Here is a 26,203-nt window from a genome sequence, read left to right on the forward strand (position 1 = left end):
AGGAAACCATCAAAACCTTAGAGGAGAAAGCAGGAAAAGACCTCTCTGACCTCAGCCGTAGCAATCTCTTACTTGACACATCCCCAAAGGCAAGGGAATTAAAAGCAAAAGTGAATTACTGGGACCTTACGAAGATAAAAAGCTTCTGCACAGCAAAGGAAACAACCAACAAAACTAAAAGGCAACCAACGGAATGGGAAAAGATATTCGCAAATGACATATCAGACAAAGGGCTAGTATCCAAAATCTATAAAGAGCTCACCAAACTCCACACCCGAAAAACAAATAACCCAGTGAAGAAATGGGCAGAAAACATGAATAGACACTTTTCTAAAGAAGACATCCGGATGGCCAACAGGCACATGAAAAGATGTTCAGCGTCGCTCCTTATCAGGGAAATACAAATCAAAACCACACTCAGGTATCACCTCACGCCAGTCAGAGTGGCCAAAATGAACAAATCAGGAGACTATAGATGCTGGAGAGGATGTGGAAAAACGGGAACCCTCTTGCACTGTTGGTGGGAATGCAAATTGGTGCAGCCGCTCTGGAAAGCAGTGTGGAGGTTCCTCAGAAAATTAAAAATAGACCTACCCTATGACCCAGCAATAGCACTGCTAGGAATTTATCCAAGGGATACAGGAGTACTGATGCATAGGGCCACTTGTACCCCAATGTTCATAGCAGCACTCTCAACAATAGCCAAATTATGGAAAGAGCCTAAATGTCCATCAACTGATGAATGGATAAAGAAATTGTGGTTTATATACACAATGGAGTACTACATGGCAATGAGAAAAAATGAAATATGGCCTTTTGTAGCAACGTGGATGGAACTGGAGAGTGTGATGCTAAGTGAAATAAGCCATACAGAGAAAGACAGATACCATATGGTTTCACTCTTATGTGGATCCTGAGAAACTTAACAGGAACCCATGGGGGAGGGGAAGGAAAAAAAAAAAAAAAGAGGTTAGAGTGGGAGAGAGCCAAAGCATAAGAGACTGTTAAAAACTGAGAACAAACTGAGGGTTGATGGGGGGTGGGAGGGAGGAGAGGGTGGGTGATGGGTATTGAGGAGGGCACCTTTTGGGATGAGCACTGGGTGTTGTATGGAAACCAATTTGTCAATAAATTTCATATATTAAAAAAAATAATAATAAAATAAAATAAATGGCTAGACCTACAAATTACAAGAATAAAAATTTTTAGATGACAAAAAGAGCTTTGAGAATTGTTTTGAGAAATAAATCTGACAGATGTACAGTATACCACAAAAGTCTTTTCTGGCCCTATTCAATATATTATCACTTATATGAAAGTATAAAGAATATGCTCACAGATGGGTAGAAGGCATAAAATTGAAGGAGACAAACTAAATAAATCAAGATTCAAAAAGATCCTCAAAGATTAATTGGCTGAATTTAGCAAAGTAAAATTGAGTAAGAATAAACAATATTAACACCTTATATCCACAGTGTGTAACACTTTATAGGTTCCAAGGTACTTTCATACACATTACATCATTTAACAAAAACCTCCTGAAGTAACTATTACACCCTATAAATGAAAAAACTGAAGGTTAGTGAGTTTCAGAGAGTTGCCAATATCACGTATCAGCTAGGACCAAGAACAGAATATTCATAATGTTCTAATCATCTCTCTTGCAATTAGATCCAAAATTCCAACTGGTCAAGTAAAGTATGGGAGAAAAATAAGTTCAGACAAATAACTCCCATCAGAAAAATTAAGGGCAAATGAGAACATTGAGAGGAACAGAAATATTTCACCTAGGAAAATAAGATGTGAGGGCTGTCCAAGAGCAAGCTCCCAATATCTAAAAAGTCATCCTACAGAAGGAGAATTATACTTATTCAATATGCCCCCAAGTTAATCTCAATCAGCAAACACTGTAAGTAGCCAAATTCTGGTTCAAGGATAAAGGATCAAACTGTCCGAGTCATTAATTCATCATAATTGGATACATTTGACCATAAGATGAATAAATCCACTTGCCAGAGAATTCATACAAAAAATTTTAATCAGACAGCTGAACTTCATCAAATAAGCCTCTACATCTGTATCAGACACTGTTTCAAAATGTACAAATGAACTTCTAGAGAAAGATGGCTCTAATTTTAGAATTATAGAATTAGGAACAAATTTAAAGTGAAATATATGAAAAGTTTTTTCTTTTTTTTTTAAAGATACTTTACTCTCTTTTTTTTTTGTTTCATGTTTATTCATTTATCTTGAGAGAGAGACTGCAAGCTAGGGAGGGGCAGAGAGAGGGGGAGAGAGAGATCCAAGCAGGCTCCACACTGTCAGCACAGAGCCTGATGAGGGGCTCAATCTCACAAACCCATGAGATCATGACCTGAGCCAAAACCAAGAGTCAGTTTTTCTTTTCCAAAGAAAATACAGATATATACAAAGAGAGATGGGGTTTTTCTTCTTAAGCCTTTTTTAAGTTAATATTCAAACAAAGGGAAACTAATAAACACCAATGTACCAACCATGCAAGTTTAACAACACTTAATCTGCTTAGTTATTTTCATTTATGTCAAATAATATTTATTATATACATATATGTTATGAAGTATGTGAATAATAAGTGAAATACATACAAACTCATTCCCTATCTTAAGATAGTTACATATCCCTCCTTATGCCATTTCCCTTGCCTTCCCTACATCTAGAAGAATGACTCTGCTGAATTTTTATCCTAAACATTCCTTTACCCTAAAATAAGAGGCTCCATTGTGTGACTATACCAAATTTACTTACTCATTCTTCTCTTAATGAACATTTGTAGACTGTTTCCCAGTTTTGTTTTGTTATAGCCAAACAAGGCTACTATGAGCATTCCTACACGTATACTGGAGTTCATCTAAGGTATCTGTATTGGGGAGGGTATGCTTATGTTTAACTTCATAACTCCTTCCCAAAATATTTGTACCAATTTAAAAATCCAACAGTGCTCTTCAAGAAAACCAGGTGCCATATTTATTGACACTTGATACTGTCACAGACTTCTTAATTTTCACCAACAGAGCATAAAAGTACAGGTATAAAATTGTATGTTAATCTGGTCTTATTTTACGTTCTCTTGGTTACAGTCAGGGTAAATACTTCTCATATTACCTATGTTTTACTTATATATACATAGGTTATAAAAGTACAAAAGTATACATCCTGATCCAATATATGAGGGCATTCTTAAGTACCAAAATTAAGTGTTCAACTCTGGGACAGAATGGAGGACAATACTATCAAGTAAAGATATGCCAAGGAACATAAACTGTATTTGAATTTTCACTTCTTTTTTTTAAGTTTTTAATTTATTGTGGGGGAGGTGGTGACTAGCAGAGAGAGAGAGAATGTCAAGTAGGCTCTGTGCTGTTAGCACTGAGCCCAACACAGGGCTCGATCTCACCAACCATGAGATTGTGACATGAGCTGAAATCAAGAGTAGAGTCAGATGCTTAACCAACTGAGTCACCCAGGCACCCCTGAAGTTTTAGTTAAGCTGAGTAACTACCATTACTCATTATTCTCTATATTCTTTGCATCTCTGTAACAATTAGTTATAAAATGTAAAGACGATAATATAAATAACATAATAAGCAAGAACATAGAAAATATCATACCTATGACCTTTCTTGAAAACCTATTCAAAGGAATTCTAGGGCAATCAAGAATTAAATAAAAATTTAAACCTTGGGGTACAAAGCAGGAAGATGGCAGGGAAGACCCTAGGCTCACCTCCTCCCATGAACACAACTAGATAACTATCAAATCATCCTAAATTCCCCCAAAATCAACCTGAGGATTGACAGAACAAATTTCACAACTAAAGGCAGAGAAGAAGCCACATCCACTGTGCAGCTCCTGGACAGAAGGCAAGCAAACGACCTGGGGGCAAACAGCATGAAAACAGCGATGTGAAGAACACCTGAGGTACACAGTGCAGAAATTATTCACTCTTCTTGGAGAGCTACCCTGAGAGGCAGCATTCATGGAGACACCTCTCTGGGAACAAGGGAGCTTACGAAGCCATTTCCCTCCCCTACCCCCTCATCTTAAACACAGAACCACCTGCAAGAGGCAGCACAGTGCCCAAAGGCTGACTAACTTGCTTACACTAAGCTCCATGCCCCTGGGCTCTAGTGGAACTGCCCTTCTCAGTCACCCTTGCCCCAACCCGAGCATAGCAGGCCCCTCCCCCAGAAGACCAGCACAGAGCCCTGCCCATACCACATCTCTGGACCAAGAGAGTTTGGCAAGGCCTCAGTTACACTGGATATGATGACAACTCTCATTTCACAAGCCAACCAGACCACACCTAGCTAAAACTCACCACATTCAGGCCAGAGACAAAACACTGCCCACAGGAGGCAGTGAGAGCCTCTGCAGATAACTGACCTGAAGGACAGAACAACCAGAACACAACAGCAGACTGCACAGAGCACACACCAGAGACAGTCCTGAGATGCCAGACCCTGGACACTACCTTAACTCTTCTTCGTAAATCCATTACTTTCAGGAGCAGGAGACATTAACTGGCTTTTCTAACACAGAGAAGAAGACAGAAACTTAGACGAAATGCAAACACAGAGGAATTTATCCCAATGAAAGAACAAGATAAAACCACGGCCAGAGATCTAAGCAAAACAGATATAAGGAACATGACTGATTAAGAATTTAAAGCAACAATCCTGAGGCACCTGGGTGGCTCAGTCAGTTGAGCATCTGACTCTTGATTTGATTTCTCCGTGCTGAGCATAAAGCTTGCTTAGATTCTCTCTCTTTCCCTCTGCCCCTCTCCCCCATTCACATACTCTCTTTCTAAAATAAAAAATAAAATACACATATCCTTAAAAAAACAAAGCAACATCATAAGGATACTCGCTGGGTTTGAGAAAAGAAGACATCAGTGACACCTTTACCACAGAGATAAAAGAGCTAAAAAGAATCCATAAGAGAGAAGAGTGTAATAAATGAGACTAGAAACACACCTGATGCATTGAACAGCAGGCAGGAAGAAACAGAGGAATGAATCAGAAGAGAAAGTAATGGAAAGCAATGAAGATGAACAAAAGAGAAAAAATAATTATGCAAGAACAGAACAGACTTAAGGAACAAAGTGACTCCATCAAATGTAGTAACATTTGTATTATAGGAGTCCCAGAAGAAGAGAGAGAAAAGGGGGCAGAAAAATTACTTAAAGAAGTAATAGCTGAAAACTTCCCTTATCTGGGGAAGGAAATAAATATCCAAATCCAGGAGGCACAGAGAAATCAACAAAAGCAGGCCAACACCAAGACATACTGTAATTAAATTTATAAAATACAGTGATAAAGAAAAAACTTTAAAAGCAGCAAAACAAAAGAACTCATTAACTTACAACGGAAAACCCAAAAGGCTAGCTGGAGATTTTTCAACAGAAACTTGGCAAGCCAGAAGGTAGTACCATGATATATTCAAAGTGTGAATGGGAAAAATCTGCAGCTGAGAACAATATATCCAGCAAGACTATCATTCAGAATAGCATGACAAAGAGTTTCCCAGCCAAACAAAAATCAGAAGAGTTCATGAGCACTATAAGCCAGCCCTGCAGGAAATATTAAAGGGGACTCTTTGAGTAGTAAAAAGAAACCAAAAGTGACAGTATGAAGGCAGGAAAAACAAAAGCAGTAAAAATGAATATTTCTGTAAAAAACAGTCAAGGGACTCACATACAAAGGATATAAAATACAATAACATATACCTATAAATGGGGAGGAGAGGAGAAAAGAATCGGTTCAAACTTGAATGAGCATCAACTGAATATAGACTGATATTTGCAGAACACGTTGGTAACATATATATATACAGACCTAATGGTAACCATACATCAAAAACCACTAATAAACATGCAAAGAATAAAGAGAAAGAAATCCAAATATATCACTAAAGAAAATCAGAAAAACATAAAAAAAAGAAAAAAATGAAAGGATCAGAAAAAATCTCCAGAAACACCCACAAAACAAGTAATAAATTGGCAATAAATACATATCTATCAATAATTAGTTTGAATGTAAATGGACTACATGCTCCAATCAAAAGACATGGGTATCAGAATAGATTAAAAATACAATATCCTTTTATGTGCTGCCTACAAGAGACTCACCTCAGACCTAAAGACACCTCCAGATTGAAAGTGAGGGGAGAAACATTTATCATGCAAATGATGTCAAGTAGCAGGAATAGCAACACTTATATCGGAGAAACTAGACTTCAAAACAAAGACTGTATGTAACAAAAGACGGAATGGCACTATACAGTAATGAAGGAGACAATCCAACAAGATATAACAATTATAAATATATATGCACCCAACATTATTATAATGGCTTATAACACACTGGACCAGATGGATGTAACAGATATGTTCAGAACATTCCATCCTAAAACAGAATACACATTCTTTTCAAGTGCACATGCAACATTCTTCAGAACAGATCACATACTAGGTCACAAAAGAGGCCTCAACAAACACAAAAATTGAAGTCATACAAGAACCTTTTCTAACCACAACAGTATGAAACTAGAAGTCAACCACAAGAAAAAAGTCTGGGAAGACCAGAAATACATGGAGGTTAAACAATATGCTACTAAACAATGAATGGGTCAACTAAGAAATTAAAGAAGAAATAAAAAGTACCTGGAAACAAATGAAAATAAAGACACAATGGCCCAAAACCTTTGGGATGCAGCAAAAGTAGTTTTAAGAGGGAAGTTTACTGCAGTACAGGTTTATTTTAAGAAGAAAAATCTCAGATAAACAGCCTAACTTTACGCCAAAAGGAGCTAGAAAAAAGAATAACAAATGAAGCCTTAGGGTCAGCAGAAGGAAGGAAATAATAAAAATTAGAGCAGAAATAAAATGATATGGAAACTAAAGAAAAAAAAAATAGAACAGATCAAGGAAACCAGGAGCTAGTTCTTTGAAAAAATTAATAAAATTGATAAACCTCTGGCCAAACTTGTCAAAAAGAAAAGAGAAAGGACCCAAATAAAATCGCAAAAAAGAGAGGAGAAATAACAACTAACATCACAGAAATACAATTATAAGTGAATATTATGAAAAAATATATGCTAATAATTGGACAACCTAGAATAAATGAATAAATCCCTAGACTACAAATTACAAGAGCTGAAACAGGAAGCAATAGGAAACTCGAATAGACCGATTACCAGCAAAGAAACTAATAATCAAAAATCTCCCAACAAACAAAAGTCCAGGACCAGATGGCTTCACAGGTGAACTCCAGCAAAAATTTAAAGAAGAGTTACTATTCATTCTTCTCAAACTATTCCAAAAATAAAAACTTCCAAATTCATTCAATGAGGCCAGCATTACCCTGATACCAAAACCAGATAAAGACATCACAATGAAAAGGAACTATAGGCCAAGATCCCTGATGAACGTGGATGCAAAAATTCATGATAAAAACCCTCAACAAAGTAGGTTTAGAGGGAGCATACCTCAACATCATAAAGGCTATATATGAAAAACCCACAGCTAATAACATCCTCAGTGGGGAAAACTGACAGCTTTTCCTTTATGGTCAGGAACAAGAAAGGGATGTCCATTTCTACCACTTATATTCAACTTAGCACTGGAAGTCCTAGCCACAGCAATCAGACAACAAAAAGAAATAAAAGGCATCCAAATAGGCAAGGAAGAAGTCAAACTTTCACTATTTGCAGATGTCATGATATTATGTATAGAAAACTTAAAAGACTCCATGAAAAAGACTGCTAGAACTGACAAATGAATTCATAAAGTCTCAGGATACAAAATCCATCTACAGAAATCTGCTACATTTCTATATACCAACAATGAATCATCAGAAAGAGAAATTAAAGAATCAATCCCATTTACAATTGCACCAAAAACAATTAAGATACCTAGAAATAAACATAACCAAAGAGACAAAAGATCTATACTCTGAAAAACATAAAACATGGATGAAAAATTGAAACACAAAGAATGGAAAGACATTCCATGCTCACCATTCAGAAGAACAAATATTGCTTTTTTTTAATGCTTTTTTTTTTTTTTAAGAGAGAGAATTTGAGCAGAGGAGGGGCAGAAAGAAAGGGAGACATAGAATCCAAAGCAGCTCCAGGCTCTGAGCTGTCAGCACAGAGCCCAACATGGGGCTCGAACTTCAGGGAACTCTGAAGTCAGAAGCTTAACCAGCTGAGCCATCCAGATGCCCCAGAACAAATATTGTTAAAATGTCTATGTTACCCAAAGCAATCTAAACATTTAATGCAATCCCTATCTAAATACCAACAGCATTGTTCACAGAGCTAGAAAAACAATCTTAAAATTTATATGAAACCACAAAAGACCCTGAATGCCCAAAGCAGCCTTGAAAAAGAAAAGCAAAGCTGGAGGCATCACAATTCCAGACTTCAAGTTATATTACAAAGCTGCCGTAATAAAAACAGTATGGTACTGGCACAAAAACAGACATACAGATCAATGGAACAGAATAGAAACCCCAGAAATGAACCCACAATTACATGGTCAATTAATCTTCCACAAAGCAGGATAGAATACCCAAAGGGAATGTCTCTTCAACAAATGGTGTTGGGAAAATTGAACAGCAACATGAAAAAGAATGAAATTGGACCACTTATACCATGCACAAAAAGAAATTCAAAATGGACTAAAGACCTGAATTTGAGACCTGAAACCATAAAAATCCTAGAAGACAACACAGGCAGTAACTTCTTTGACATTAGCCATAGCAACTTCTTTCTAGATACGTTTCCTGAGGCAAAGGGAACAAAAGCAAAACTAAACTATTGGGACTACATCAAAATAAAAAACTTCTGCACAGCAAAGAAAACAATCAACAAAACTAAAAGGCAACCTATGGAATGGGAGAGATATTTGCAAATGAAATATCTGATAAAGGGTTAGTATCCGAAATATATAAAGAACTTATAAAGCTCAACACCAAAAAAATGAATAACCCAATTATAAAATGGGCAGAAGACATAAACAGACATTTTCCCAAAGAAGCCATAGAGATGTCCAACAGACATATGAAAAGATGTTCAACATCACTTATCATCAGGGAAATGCAAATCAAAACCACAATGAGATATCACCTCACATCAAAATGTCAAAATGGCTAAAACCAACAACAGAAGACACAATAGGTGTTAGTGAGGAGGTGGTGAAAGGAGAACCCTCTTGCACTCTTGGTGAGAATACACTGATGCAACCAGTCTGGAAAATAGTATGGAGGTTCCTCAAAAAGTTAAAAATAGAACTACCCTAAGATCCAGCAATCGTACTACTTGGTATTTACCCGAAGAATACAAAAGCACTAATTCAAAGGGATATATGCACCCCTATGTTTATAGCAACCTTATTACAAAAGCCAAGATATGGAAGCAGCCCAAATGTCCATCAACTGATGAATGGATAAAGAAGATGTGGCATATATATACAATGGCATATTACTGAGCCATAGAAAAGAATGAATCTTGCCATTTGCAATGATATGGATGGAGCTAGAGAGTATGCTAAGTAAAATAAATCAGTCAGAAAAAGACAAATATGGTATGATTTCACTCATCTGTGGAATTTAAGAAACAAAATAAATGAGCAATGTAAAAAAAAAGAGAGGGGGGTGGGGAGAGAGAGGGCAAACCAAGAAACAGACTCTTAACTATAGAGAACTGACAGTTACCAGAGGGGAGGTCAGTGGAGGGATGGGTAAAATAGGTGATGGGGATTAAAGAGGGCACTTGTAACAAGCACCGGATAATGTATGGAAGTGTTAAATCACTACACTGTATACTTAAAACAAATATTACACTGTATGTTAACTAGCTAGAATTTAAATAAAAAATTTAAAAAACAATTTAAAAAAAGAAAAAAAATTATACCTTGGCAATAGTTAGCTGTGACACTGTAAAACTAGTAACAAACATTAAATTCACTTAAACACAGAAGTAAAAGCTAAACAATATGAATTATAATTATAGTAAAAATGTCTTTCCCCCTTGAAAATCAACACATTGTAAATCCATAAAGTATTATGGATTCAATAAGACAACAAAGCTTACCAACAAAAATCAAGATGGGAGAGATCATAAGTAAACTATTTTTCATAAAAAGTAGTCAACAGATGCAGATTTTTAAATTTGTTAAATAAAAAATACTAATTTGAAAATATATATGCACCCCTATGTTTGCTGTAGCATTATTGATAATAGCCTAATTATGGAAGCAGCCCAAGCGTCCCAACAATAGATGAATAGATGACTGGTGTATATATACATACAATGGAATATATTCAGCCATTTAAAAAAATGAAATCTTGCCATTTGCAATAACGTGGATGGAGCTAGAGAACATAATGCTAAGTGAAAAAAAAGTCGGAGAAAGACAAATACCGTATGATTTCACTCATACGTGGAATTTAAGAAACAGAACGAATAAAAAAAATACAGACTCTTAACTGTAGAAAACAAATCGATAGTTAACTGAGGGGAAGTGTGTAGGGGATGGATGAAATAGGTAAAGAGGATTAAGAGTATACTTATCACAATGAGCACTGACACAGGTATAGAATCGCTGAATCACTATATTGTATACACTGTATGTTACCTATACTGGAATTAAAATTTAAAAAGAAAAACTAAAAAATAACAAAAATTATTTTAAAAGTAAGCATGTCAGGAGAAAGAGTGATGAGGAGATTATATGCATAATAATTTAAATAATTTATCTTGTTGACAAGATACAGTCAACAGATATTTAAAGTGATCAAATATTTATGGTTACATACAGGAAGCAAATGAAAACCAAACTAATATACTATTGGTAAAATACAGGACATGGTCTTCTGTACTACAAAGAAAAGGTGAGGGACGCCTGGGTGGTTCAGCTGGTTAAGGGTCCAACTCTTGATATCCTCTCAGGTCATGGTATCATGGTCGTGAGATCAAGCCCTGCATTGGGCTCCAAGCTGAGCATGCAGCCTGTTTGGGATTCTCTCTCTCCTTCTCTCTCTGCCCCTCCCATGCTCATGGGCACTGAATGAATGAATGAATAAATAAGAACTGAATGTGAGGTTTAGTAAAGAGAGTTTTATTCCTTGGCTATTGTTAGAGGTTAAAAATTAAAAAAAATTTTTTTACATTTATTTATTTTTGAGAGACAGAGAGAGACAGAGCAAGAGTAGGGGAGGGGCAGAGAGAAAGGGAGACACAGAATCCGAAGCAGGCTCCAGGCTCTGAGCTGTCAGCACAGAGCCCAACGTAGGGCTCAAACCCATGAACCTTGGGATTATGACCTGAGCCAAAGTCAGACGCTTAACTGACTGAGCCACCCAGGTGCCCCAGGTAGAGGTTAAAAATAAACTGGAACAAGATCGAATATTTCTAATCTGTCATCTCAGTGGAGATGAACAATAAATACTACTGTCTACTATAACTGTTATCTCAAGAGTATACCTTACTTAAGCTTAAAAAAAGGGAGGGGAATAATTATTGATACTTTTCTTATTTACTCCAGAGTTAGCTTCCTACAATCATGAGGAACCTACAAGTAACCTACAAAGCGACCTATGAGGCACTTTTCAAAAACAGCAGCATCAAAAATACTATGGACACTAAGCGCATTTACTTTAAAAATTGAATATGCAGAGCAGTTTTAACAATCTACCTACTGCAACAACACTTTCATTTACTAACCATAAAAATATAAACAGTGGAATAAGAAAGAAACTTTGACAGAATTTAGGTATAACTTAGTGGTAGGAATGGGGATGTATGGTAAGTGTAGGAAACTAAACTCAGAACACCTGCACCTTACCTTCTTCTGAAGAACATTAACCTTTCGCTCCTTCACATCCAGCATGTCCTTGAGGTCATGTATCTCTCCAGCTTGTGTCCCCTTCTCCTCGGCCATATCCTGAATTTGTTTTGTCTTCTTATTCAGCATGGTTTCCTTCTCTTCCAAACGCAATCGGAGAGCATCCACCTAAGAATGTGACATTTTTACAAATGATTAAATGAAAAGAAAGGAATGTAATTCCTTCCAAATAGATGTGTACAATTGCCCAAATGATACTTATATAGTAAGTGTTCATTAGAATCAATAAAATACCACTCTAAATATAATCATTGCTATTTAGAAACTAAACCATAAACCTTATGAGCAGTTTTGTAATAAAAATAAAATTTACATTAGTTAAATATACGATATAGCAGGATAAATAGATCTGAATCAAGGGACAAAATGGAGACTTGTTATAAAGAGACTGAGTTTTGCCACTTCTATAAAAGGAGTATAATCTACAACTATGCTTCTCAAACTTTAGGTGCATTACAATCATCTGGAGGGTTTAAACAGATTGCCAGGCCCAGCCACCAGAGCTTCTGATTCAATGGGTTTAGCGCTCATGAATTAGTTGTGGGGTTTTTTTGTTTTTTTTTTTTAATGAATTAGTTTTTCCAACAAGTTCCCAAATGATTCCACACTGCTTTAGAAATCTAAAATTAGAAAGAAAACCCTAAGTATCAATCACCAAGCATGACACTTACTGTATCACATAATACAAACTAATGGTAGAATATGATGCTTTTTAGACAGACAATCCCATAATGCACTGAGACATCTGTACAAAGGAAAGCAAAGGTCTATTTTCAGACCCCAAGCCTAGTCAGCTGAAGCCTAGCATCCAGTTACCTTTATCCCCCCCAAGTTTAACACTTCTCACTAAATATAATTTTCAAATAACTAGAAACCTAATAATAGTGCATACTTTTAAATCCACTCAAAGCAAATTTTATCAAGCATACTCACACATTAAATTTATTTTGGGTTTGTTTCTTTGTTTTGCTTTTCCACTAGATTTAAAGTTCAGCAAATAGTAACACATCTATTATAGCAAACGAGGGAGGTACATTTCTTTCATTTTAAGACAGTGTGTTGTTCAACAGAAATATGTTAAGTCCTATGCAAACCACAATGAAACTTAAGCTTTCTAGCAGCTACTTTAAAAAATAAGAGATAAAATTAATTTTAATACTGTATCTTGTTTAATCTATCTACAATACTGTCATTTCAAACATGTAATCCATATTAAAAACTATTAATGAGCCATTTTACTTTATATTCTTTGTTTCATACCAAGTCTTAAAAGTCCAATGCATATTGTAATTTTTATTTACATCATATCTCAATTTGGACTACCATATTTCAAGTCTCAATGGCCACATGTGAACTGGTGGCTTCCACAGTGAAAGTGCAAATCTAAGACATCAAGTATATTTCTATAAAACATCTTTAACCTAGAACTTGTCCTATATTATTTTTCCTGGCTAATTAACCAGCCCACAAAGAAAAAACAGGTAGCATGAGTAATGACTCACATTTAAAGTACACCAAAACTCTCAAGGACAATCTAATATTATATCTAAACGATAAGGTATTTGAGACCCAATACTGTGTATGGTAATACTTAATGCTAAGTATTATGGAAAATATCCTATGAGACTAGTCTCATTTGAGACTGCTATAGTTAAGTCATTACATACTTACAAATTATGTTGGTCTGTGCTGGAAAGGAAAAACATGTAAATAAACCAAATTTTACTCTGCTAAACTACACTTCTACCAACCACTTCAATGTCACTAGTCCCACCAAGCCAGAAATTGGGGAAGTAATCTTTTTAGGCTCCATTTATAATTCTTTACCACAAATTCTACCATGTCCCTTCAATAAATACCTGTCATTTCTAAGTTTCCTGTATTCTATTTTAATAGGAAATATGGTAACCTTATTATATTCTGGAAAGGTCCACCTAAGAACTTTCAAACTCTTAAATTCTTATTTCTGAAACACAACTGTTTTCTTTCTTCTAGCCTACTAAGTCGTCTCTTTGTGCACAGCATAACCTCTGATATAAAATCTCTTTTCTTGGGGCGCCTGGGTGGCGCAGTCGGTTAAGCGACCGACATCAGCCAGGTCATGATCTCGCAGTCCGTGAGTTCGAGCCCCGCGTCAGGCTCTGGGCTGATGGCTCGGAGCCTGGAGCCTGTTTCCGATTCTGTGTCTCCCTCTCTCTCGGCCCCTCCCCCGTTCATGCTCTGTCTCTCTCTGTCCCAAAAATAAATAAAAAAAAAAAGTTGAAAAAAAAATTTTTTTTAATAAAATCTCTTTTCTATCATTCATCCCTATTCTGGTTTTACTTCTTTTTCTCCCAGCCTGAACAACCATTCAACACAGCCTCATAGCACCTCCTTTTTATTTTAGTCATATTCATTTTACACATCTTTTCTTCTCTATTAAATGGTTTTCTTCATTCTACTCTCAGACTTCTGAACCTTTCTGCATACGGTCATGTATGTGCTTGCCAACCATACCTACGGTAAATTAAAAATCCTCACAATTCTATCCTCAAGCATCATATCTTCTTCACTTGCATTCTCCCTGTGGAAAACTTCACTCTCCCCTGGCGACCTGGAAAACTGGGACTGAGAAAAAGTAGCTATAAATGAACAATAGCAGGAATTAAGATTAACTCGTCTGTCTCCAGATCCTCCAATCTTAACCACTAATTCTGTAATATACTACCTCACTAACAACTAGAGAAAAAAGAGTATATATGATTTCATATATGTAAAATTCTAGAGAATGTATATTAATTACAGTAATAGAACACTAATAGATCAAGGTTGCCTGGGAAGAGGAAGAGGGGGGAGTAGTAAAGAATATCAGGGAAAAGCAAAAGAAAGGAATTACAAAGAGGTACACGAAAATCTGTAGGACATATTCATTATCTTGACTGTGGTACTGGTTTCACAGGTGTGTGTGTGTGTGTGTGTCAAAACTCACGAGACTGTACATTTTAAATATATGCAGTTTATGTCAATAAATTTTTTTTAATTTTTTAATGTTTATTTATTTTTGCAAGAGAGAAAGAGACAAAGCGTGAGCTGGAGAGGGGCAGAAAGAGAGGGAGACACAGAATCCAAAGCAGGCTCCAGGCTCCAGGCTCCAGTGGTCAGAGCCCGATGCAGGGCCTGAACCCACGAACTGTGAGATCATGACCTGAGCCGAAGTCAGAGGCTTAACCGACTGAATCACCCAGGTGCCCCAATAAATTTTATTTTTTAAAAAGCAAAAGCAGAAAGTATGGTATTTATTAAGAAATAAACCAACAGACCTTTGCAAGAGAAACGGGAGCCGAGCTCACAGACCCACACATACAGGAACCCATACATATAAAAAACAGAGGTGATACTATAATCAGCAAGAAAAAGACAGAGTATTCAATAAACTGTCTTTAAACAACTGGCTACCCATACTGATGAAGGGGGTCAGATCTCTAACTCATACACAAAAATAAATTCTAGGTAAATTAAAGATTTTATATTTGAGAAGCAAATCTTTAAAACTTTTAGAAGGAAAATATACGAAAATACTTTTAAATTTAAATTTAAATTTAAAACTTCTGCACATCATGATACTATTTTAAAGTGTTTTATTATTTAATCTGTATTTTATGTGCCTGAAATATTTCATTCTTAACAATAATACTAAGGAAAATATGGAATATTGATAGTTGCTTTAAAAATGTAGATATTTTATAAGCTGGCAAAATTAAATAGGATCCAATACTGAATTTCAATTTTCAAAATTTATGACCATTTACAATCACTCCAAAAAAATTTAAATGCCTAGGTATAAGCCTAACAAAACTTATAAAGGATCTATATGCTGAAAATTACAAATAAGAAATCAAAGAAGATCTAAATGTGTTCTTCCCTTGAATACTTTATGAAATGTAAACGACATGTGTTAAGATAGCCAGCCTATTTAAAATTTTTCTCAGAGATATGGAAAACGAAAAGATTAAAGTGATTTTAAAAAAAAATGTGTTTACTGACAAACAGTAGAACTACAATAAATAAAACCCAGTGAATCCAAGAAATATAACAACTAAAAATATACAGTTTTGGTGCCTGAATTCAGCACTAAAGACCTCAGAGCAAGAATTAAAATTCAATGCAAAAAAGATTAATTACATGATTTCCCCAATAGTCCTTTCTAAAGTGCAAGATGACAAAAGTCTTTACATTTCCTTGGTTTTCCATCACCAACCTATTAAAATCAGAAACACTCTACCATGCAAAGAAACAAAAAAGTCCACAAGACAATGTCAGAACTGAATATTGATTCAATTTGAAGAAATGGACCACCACCACAGAGCAAAGACCTTTGTGGAATATGAAATTCACAACCAGGCTGCTTAAGATGCCAAAAGAGCCCATTGACCCTTATCCACTTGGCATTCAGGCACAGCTCAAGCTGGCCTGTGTGGCTACTAATCCTATTTGACAGTATCAGATTTGGTTCCTATTAGCTGAATCCATTACAGGGCATCAGTCACGGTGATTCAAGAGGGTGCTTATTGAAATCACTGACCCTTCTGCACAGTTAAAGAGGTCAAAGTCTTAAAAAAGTACACATGTCAGAAAATTTAAAAATAAATCATTTGCACCTAATTTCTACATTCTCATTTGTATTTTGTATACTGCATATTCTACTTCTCTCTTTTTTAATGCTTATCTATTTATTTTGAGAGAGGGAGAAAGACAGCAAGCAGGAGAGGGGCAGAGAGAGATGGAAACAGAGAATTCCAAGCAGGCTCTGCGCTGTCACTGTCGAGTCCAATGCAGGGCTCAAACTCATGAACCATGAGATCATGACCTGAGCGAAAGAAGTGGGAAATTTAACCGACTGAGCCACCCATGTGCCCCTGAATATTCTACTTCAAACACATATACTATATATCCCAATAAACACAAGCAAAGACAAAGCAACCTCCTAAAAGACATTTCACTCAATATCCCTGAAATATATTACTGAATTCTTATTATAAAGGCAAAAAGTCCAGACATTTAAATTTGTAGATAAGTCTTAACTGCCTAATTTGTCTCTCAGTTCTTCTCAGCATTAATTTCAGAAAAATGAAATGTTTTCCTTCTGTGGGTAAGAAATCAGAATACAGCAGAAATACATCCCTCAGCATTTCTAAATGTTTCTCATTCTGTTGGTACCAAAGTCTCATAGGGCAATAACTATAAGACTTCATATTTCTGCTTCTTTACCAAAAGTACCTAGATATCCTAGCTGCATTTGTACATTAGATCCCTCACTCAGCTAAGTGACCTTGGAAATGTGCCAGTGCTAACCAGTCATAGATACCTGCATGCCATTTTGAGGGAATGTCAGGTATGAGACCCACAGGAATTGGTGACTGAAAAAAAGTAAAAAATGAAAACTCTTGTATTAAACATACAAACCTTCAGTGTAAGAGTAGCTGGAAATGCAGGCTTTGGTATAAAATAGATCTCATATAACAAATATTAGGTACAGAAATACTCAAGTCCATAGTAATTAGAATTACTAAATGATCTTGTCTTTACTAAGTATTCAACTCGAATCACTTACTGTAATACACTTTTTCTTGGTCTACTTTTTTTGTGCAATGAAGAATTTAAATGTGTTTGTCTGGAGATCTAAGATAAAAATAACCACAAAAAACACTCTGCTACTACTAGATTAATTGCTCTGAATTCTACATTGATCTTTTTGGTTTGGAGTGAGCTAAGTTCATAGTACAATTTTGTGTGAGGTCCATATTTTGCAAACCACAAAAAAAACACATTCAGGAAAGCCCCTCAGAGACGAGCTGGACACATAATCATCACCCTAATACCATTCCTGGTAGGAGGAATAAGACCTTGTTTATTCACATCAACTGCACTGGAGGAACAGCATCCACCTAGCTTGCCAAGCGTCAAGGTCTGTGGCAAACAGGTTATGCCAACTTCAAAAACACAGAAGGTTTTTCTCCACAAGATTTTCTCTACCATTGGACATGAACAGAAAAATGGCTACCCGGCTCTTCTGGACTCACTTCTGATCAAAAGCTATCAACTCTCTTAAGCTATCTTATTTACATCATGAATCTAAATACACAATAGCAGTAGTAACTGCATGGATACAATAGCTTGTTTACTAGAACTCCTATCTTGGCTTTGCCATGATTCACTCCTTTCTGATTCTCTGACCACAACTTTTCAGTTTTCTTCGCTGGCTCCTCTGTCATTTTCCCCTCCTCACATCTCACTTTATATAACTTCCTCTGGAGAAACCAATTCAATCCTAGACTACAGACACCACATCCATTATGACAGCTTCCAAATCTTTATTCCTAACCTCAACCAGTTCTAAAACCCTGAGATTTTAATAAAATATTCTACTTAACCCAGATTTCCACTGAATATTTAGTTTAGACTGAGATTTTGGAGTGCCTGAGTGGCTCAGTTGGTTGAATGTCCGACTCTTGACTATGGTTCAGGTCATGATCCCAGGGACAGGGGATCAAGCCCAAGTCAGGCTCTGTGCTAAATGTGGAACCTGCTTGGGATTCTCTCTCTCTGCTCTCCCCCTGCTCACACTCTAAAATGAATACAACAGAATAGAATAGAATAGAATAGAATAGAATAGAATAGAATAGAATAGAATTTTTTTTAGAAACTTTTCCTTTAAAGAACCTTTAAAGATCCCCTAATGAGGTCAAACATTAATGTAGATTAAATCTGATGGTGTTTACATTACTTTCTGCATTTCTTTCTGTATTTGGCGGTATTTCATAAACTTTTTAAAAATTACTAATCTAAACTCTGTATGTTAAAGCTGATGAGGGGCACCTAGGTGGCTTGGTCAGTTAAGCATCCAACTTTAGCTCAAGTCATGATCTCGCAGTCCGTGAGTTCAAGCCCTGTGTCAGGCTCTATGCTGACAGCTCAGAGCCTGGAGCCTGCTTTGGATTCTGTCTCCTCCCTCTCTTTGCCCCTCCCCCACTCATACTCTGTCTCACTCTGTCTCTCAAAAATAAATAAATGTTAAAAAAAATTTTTTTTCAAGCTGATGAATCAATGCCCAAACTAAGTGATTTGCCCAAGATCACGAAGTATAATTTCCTATCACCACATTTCTCATTAATCTCATCTAGAATGGAGGCTGAATGAAGGACGCTGGACCACAAGACTGACAACACCCACAAGTAAACGTTTTTTTAAAAGGCTATTTTGGCAAACAGCATTGAGCTGTGTAAAGCCTTATACCTGACAAAAAGTTGAAGAGCTCAGAGAAACATCAAAAAGGCCAAGGATGTAGATGTGCCTTTCCACAGTACATAGTTTATTTGTACTTTACTCACGAAGACACACACACAGAAAAGTTGCAAATTTAGTCTAAAAAACCAATGTCAATAGTCTCCACCTGAAAATTCATAGTAAAGACAACACAATAACAACACACAAAGTATATAGTAATAAGCTATATTCAGCTATGTAGCCTCAGTAGAAATGTTAATGTTGGTCTCTGCAAATCTGATAATGCAGGGCAGTTGGCCAATCTAGTTCTTCTACCCTGACCCCTCTAAGCCAACATATCTGTAACACTTCCTTATTCTGGTACCAGACTAAAATTAAGTAAACCTTATAATCGTGCCGGAAACCCTTAGAATCACAGAAAGAGACCATTTCCTCATTGGAAGGACCTGGTAAGCTTACCTGATTGAATCTCTCCTCTAAATCCTGGGTCTCTATATCCCTTTTAAGCAGGCTTTTCTAGTATCTGAACACCTCCAGTAAAACTCAGATACACAGTTCCTCTCCAGAGGCTGCCCATATTCTGCTTTTACCAGCCATAAAAGCTATCTCTTATCCAGTTTTAAAAGAAAAGAAAAAAAAAGAAAAAAGGCTTTTTCTGTACTTTTATCCACTGGCCCAAGTTCAGCCCCTTAGGCCAGATGCTCTTCTACGTAATAGCCATTCAGATACATGCAGACTATCATGTACTCCCAAGAGCATTTCTTTTCCAAGCTACCCTTCAACTATTCCTTAATATGCCATGATTTCAGACTCTTTGCATCTAAACATGCTTAAATGTGCCAACATCCTTTAAATCACTGTATCCAGAACTCAATATTTTACGTCTGATTACTTTACCCTTATATCTAGGCACTTTCAAAACAAATGAAGATTGCATATGGTTTTTTGTTTTTGAAGGGGTTTTCTGGCAGCCACTATACAGATGCTTTTGTCAGTTTTTATGGGTTTGGTAGATTGATTGATTGATTGATTGGGCTAGCTTTTTGTTGGAGAGAGGGAGAGATAGAAAATTAACAATTTTTACAGTCATCCTTTTAAATTTTTGTCCTGCTTGGTTTAGCCCATTACTCTCTTTAAAGATCTTTCGGAATGCTGAATTTCTTATCTAATATGCACATTACCCATCCTTCCTCCATACTTTTTTCCATCTGATTCATTAATAAAAATATTTAATAAGGAAGAGTTAACATTCGAGGGATACATAATAAATACTACCAGAAATTTTTATGTAAGTTAACATACATCATTAAACATCACCTTTTGGGAAAAGTAAATTTAAGGTTATGAAGAAACCTAATTACCATCTTATCCAGCTTCCATTTCTCCATCTTATTTACACTGCCTTGCCAGTGCCTTGAAGAGGTATAGGTCTACTACATTTCTCATATACTCCTGATCTTCCAGACTGGAAATCCTAGATATAGGATAATAAACTATAAGATATATCTTATATATCTTACCAGATACAAGAATAATATAAAATTAGCCTGAGATGACCTAATTTTTTTTTTATTTTTTAAATGTTTTTATTTTTGAGAGAGAGAATGCAAGTGGGGCAGGGGCAGAGAGACAGGGGCAGAGGACCCAAAGAGGGCTCTGCACTGACAGCAGCAAGCCGAATGTGGGGCTTGAACTTGTGAACCCCAAGTTCAGGACCTGAGCCAAAGTCAGATACCCAACTGAATAAGTCACACAGGTATCCCTGAGATGACCTAGTTTTAATGTTGACTTTCAGTAATGACCATTTCCACCTCAAGATCCTTCAATATTCCATTCTAAAATAGCACTTAGGGGGCAGGACACCTGGGTGGCTCAGTCAGTTAAGCGTCCGAATTTGGCTCAGGTCATGATCTCACAGTCTGTGAGTTTGAGCCCCAAGTCAGGCTCTGTGCTCACAGCTTGGAGCCTGGAGTTTGCTTCGGATTCTGTGTCTCCCTCCATCTCTGCCCTTCCCCCACTCATGCTCTGTTTCTCTCTCTCTCTCTCTCAAAAATAAACACTAAAAAATTTAAAAAAAATAAAATAAAATAGCACTTAGGAAAAAGCTTAGGTGCACAGAGGTGGCAATCCTCTTTGTTCTCTTGTTTGAAAATCATAGTGCCATTTGCTCAAAGCCAATCTTAAAAACTGCTATCATCTTCATGATTCCTAAATGATAATCAATAACTGATTAGTAATTTAATTTGCACCTGGGATTTAAACTGTCCTAGCCAAAAACAAAACAAAACAAAACATTTTACAGCACTTTACAGACTAAGGACGCTTAAAATGTAGACTCTGATTCAAATGTCTAAAGTATGACTCAAGATTTTGTTTCCAATAAGTTCTTAGGCGAGTAGACACTGTTGATCTCAGAATCACACTTTGAATAGATCTCTTGAATACTTTCTTATAATTTCTCTTCTCACACATCTTGGGTATTCATTTTCATTTTTCCACTATTAGAATATACAACCTACTCTTTTCAGTCCTATGATATTCTTCTGGATGGAGAAGACAAAAGCAATCTAGATGCAGAATTTCACCTGCTCTATCATTTAGCAACCTCATACCAACAAGGAGAAGCAAGTGACAAGCTCTACCTTTTATGATCTTTCTCCAAAAGTCTTCACTTTTACTGGATAACCTTAACTAATTTTGGAGTTCTGGTATTAATGACACTATTGTTGTTAGGTTTGTGCCAAATTCTTACATTGATACTTGATTGTTTTTTTTCTTACTTGTCACATTAATATCCCTTTTCTACTATTGTCTCTTGAATCTCACCCATTCTTTGTAGAGACAATTTTTTCTTTTTAGCAGTTCTTTCTATGTGATCCATAGGGAGTAAACTCTCAGTCTGTGGTAGTCTGGAAAAAAGTCTTTAATCTACGTCGAGTGATAAATGATAGTTTCACCGGCTTCAGAATTATGAACTGAGAGGGCACCTGGGTGGCTCAGTCAGTTAAAGATCAGGTCATGATCTCACGGTTCTTGAGTTCAAGCCCCGCATCAGGCTCTGTGCTGCCACCTTGGACCCTGGAGCCTGGTTCAGATTCTGCATCTCCCTCTCTCTCTGTCCCTCCCTCTCTCTCTCTCTCAAAAATAAACATTTTTTTAAAATTAAAAAAAAGAAAGAAACTGGAGTTGTCTAAGGTTTTCACTGAACTTTGAAAGTTTTACCCTACCATATTCTCTCTTGCTCCTATTGTTGCTGTTGTAAAGCCTACTGTGGGCCTGTTAATCCTTCATAGGTAAACCATCTTTCCTCTCTCATGACTTTTGTTCCTTAATGTTTATTTATTCATTTTGAGAGAGAGTGAGAGTGAGTGGGGAAAGGGCAGAGAGAGAGGGAAAGAAAGAATCCCAAGCAGGCTCCACATTGACAGTGTGGAGCCCAACACGGGGCTTGAACCCACAAACCATGAGATCATGACCTGAGCCAAAATCAAGAGTCAGACATTTAACAGACTGAGCCACCCAGGTACCCCAAATTTCTGGTGGCTTTTAAAATCAGTTTATCTATGGTTTCATTGTGATTTTTGGTAGGTGAGGATATCTTCCTGCTCAAGAATTATTTGCTCCTAAACAGAAGGTCCATTCCTATCATCTGGTCAGAAATATTCTCAGCAATTATCTCTTTTAAAATTGCCTCCCATTTCCTCTATCCTCCCCTTTTGAAACTCCCTTATATATGTTAGATTTCTATTTCGACAGACTTCTCTTTAATTTCTATCTTCTTATGTGTCCTATTGCTCTCCGGATAACGTCTCCTCAGATGTATTTTCCAATTCACTGTCTCTGCAGCTCTACTTTGCAGTTTACTACTACATTGTTCTTCCACTTTAGTTATTATGTATTTCTTTTAATAGTTTTAATTAATTTATTTATTTAAGAAAGAGAGAGTGCATGGGAGGGGGAGAGAGAGAGAAGAGAGAGAGGGAATCCCAAGCAGGCTCCACACCATCAGCATGGAGCATGATACAGGGCTCGAACTCACAAACCATGAGATCATGGCCTGAGCCGAGATCAAGAGTCAGATGCTTAACTGACTGGGTCACTCAGGCACCCCTAGTTATTACATATTTCATATCTAAAACTCTGTTTTGTTCTTTAACAACCTGCCTGGTATTATGTATAGTGTTTTGCCCCTTGTTCATGTTTTAAATCCTTCCTTCATGTATGTAACAAGGTAGTATTTATTGAGTGCTATATGTGCATGCACTAACTCTCATAACATTCTAGAAGGTAATGCTATTCTCACAAATGAGGAAACTGAAGCACAGAAAGTATCAACTTACATTAACAAGTAACTGGCAAAGCCAAGATTAAAAGACACTAAACAACTACAGCTAGTGTTGCCCTTTATTACACTGCTCAGCTTTTACTCTCAATGGTCCTGAAACAACAGCCCAATAAGTTGTATTTTTTTCTTCCATTCTAAAGAGTGCTCCTATGCTTACTTCTCCATACTTTAGTTTAATCATTTCATTTATGGTCTCTTTCTATTATCCAACGTTCCTAAGGGTCTAATCATTCTTATTTGTTCTTACTTCTGATGTTGGTTCAGAATAAATTCCATAGGTGATTAACTAATTTGGGGTAGTAAGTTCATTCTAAGCAGGGCTCTTACCTGTGGGAATCTGTATGGACTAGGCTGAAATGTTGACAGCAGCTATGCATATTCAAACTCAAAGCTCATGAGAAGACACCTTTCCTCCAACTCTAAAATCAGGTAAGTCAGTTTCTAATATTGTCAATTAATACTGGTAGGATTAATTTTTTTCTAATCCACTTTTTCTCACAAAACTCCTAGATTTACTCGGTTTCAAATCTGTACCCCATTTAGGGCCAATGTCTGCTCTCCACATGTCAGCATTAAAATATAAGCCCCTTAGTTACCAAAAAGAATAACCCTTCAGAACAACTGTAGAGTCCTTGTTGACAGACGCTCGGTGTTGGAAGGGATGAGGAAAAAACAGAGACATCTGCCCTGTCAGAGAGATAAACCAAACAACTCTGAGAATCAATGTGGTAAATACACCATACCCGACATACCTCACAGTAGTTACACAGTCAGAATTACTGTTTTCACACTTTCATCAACTTGGAGAAAGAAATAAATTACTCAATCTTCAGTTCACTTAAAACTATCATTGACCCATGCAAAGTTCTATTGTGCCTTATTATTTTTCCATCCACATCCAATATCCATTCCTCCATCAATATGCAGCCATTCTAATATATTTAATATGTAACTCAATATGCATTAACTTAAAAATATAGAGGCTTATTTTTTATACATATTTTTTAACTCATATGAATGCTATATACCTCATTCTCTTACTTCTAAATATATATATATCCATGACCTTATGATTACTTCTAAGATCACTGCTTTTGACTTTTACATAGTATTCCATGGTATATACCCACTATATTTTACTTATCCAACCCCTCTAGAAATAACCGTTGGGGCCGCCTTCAATTCCTTGTTCTACAGTGAGCACCCTTATAATATATGTTCTTCTGTGAGCCAGTGGGAGCCAACTATGCCATATACCTTACAAGCACTGAATATTAACTCAATTTCTAATTTTTACCAATTTGAACAATGGAATATATTTCATTGTCTCCAAAATTGAGGATCCCATGCTATATTTATTTGCTAACCCTTAGGCTTCCTTGTTTGTTAATTGCCTACTTAAATCCTCTCTCTCACCCTATAGTCTCTTTTTCTTACTGATTTATAAGCATTGTTTTTTTATTCTATATTCCAATCTTTGTTATTTTGGGAGGCAGTGAAAATATCTTCTAATCAGTCACATATTTGTTAACTTTGCCAGTAGAGTTCTTTCTTGAATGGAAATACTTAAATTTGGGGCGCCTGGGTGGCGCAGTCAGTTAAGCGTCCGACTTCAGCCAGGTCACGATCTCGCGGTCCGTGAGTTCGAGCCCCGCGTCGGGCTCTGGGCTGATGGCTCAGAGCCTGGAGCCAGTTTCCGATTCTGTGTCTCCCTCTCTCTCTGCCCCTCCCCCGTTCATGCTCTGTCTCTCTCCCAAAAATAAATAAACGTTGAAAAAAAAAAAAAGAAATACTTAAATTTGATGGCGTCATTTAAAATGTATCTTAAATGTATCCTACCTAATATACATTTTCATTAATTAGGCTTATAGGTTTCCCTTTCACACTGAGGTCATATGGAGTCCACTGTTTTATCTGGTAAGTGATAGGTGGCCAATTTCATTCTCTGTATGTCAATTTTCTAACACTCTTTTAATCTGCACTAGTTTATGATGGTCCCATCTATATACACGTCTAAACTCTCTTTTTTCCCACTGGTCTATTTGCCCATTCCTTTGCCAGTACTACACAATTCCAGGGTGAATATTCAGGTTGGTTTATGGCTCTGTGGTATATTTTCAAATCTATTAAGGCAGATCTACCCATCTTTTCCTCTTTTTCTTCACTTTAATGTTAGTATAGCTTTATTTGTCAACGTAAGTTTTAAAATTTTTCAATTGTGGTCAAATACACATAACATAAAATTTGCCATCTTCACCATTTTTAAGTGTATAAGTCAATGGTGTTCAGTACATTCACAATGCTGTATTACCAATCTCCATAACTCCCTTCAACTTACAAAACAAAAACTGTTCCACTTAAAAAAAAAAAAACCTTCTCCATTCTCCCCAGCTCATAACAACCACCATTCTCCTTCTATCTTTATGAATCTGACTTTTCTAGGTCCCACATACAAGTGAAATGATACATCTTTTGTGACTTGTCCATGTAAAACTTAAAGTAAAATGAGTTTCTAAAAAAATACTGCTGAGTATTTTCATTGGAATTGAAAAATATGTAAATACTAATTTCGGGAGAACTGATATCTTACAGTATTAAATCATACCACTTATTGATAACAACAGATCTCTGAATTTATTTCTTTT

General features: G+C 36.4%; 1 protein-coding gene across 6 annotated transcripts in view; it reads right to left on the reverse strand.

The window, feature by feature from the left end:
* ERC1 (ELKS/RAB6-interacting/CAST family member 1) overlaps nucleotides 1-26,203 on the reverse strand; it is a 532,268-nt gene that overhangs the window by 377,004 nt on the left and 129,061 nt on the right. For all 6 annotated transcript variants that reach the window (XM_047866436.1, XM_047866437.1, XM_047866435.1 and 3 more), the window contains one exon: nucleotides 11,891-12,058. In XM_047866436.1, the coding sequence (XP_047722392.1) occupies nucleotides 11,891-12,058 (168 nt within the window). The remainder of the gene's footprint in view (nucleotides 1-11,890; nucleotides 12,059-26,203) is intronic.

The sequence above is a fragment of the Prionailurus viverrinus genome, chromosome B4, assembly GCF_022837055.1.
Source record: "Prionailurus viverrinus isolate Anna chromosome B4, UM_Priviv_1.0, whole genome shotgun sequence".
Lineage (NCBI taxonomy): Eukaryota > Metazoa > Chordata > Mammalia > Carnivora > Felidae > Prionailurus > Prionailurus viverrinus.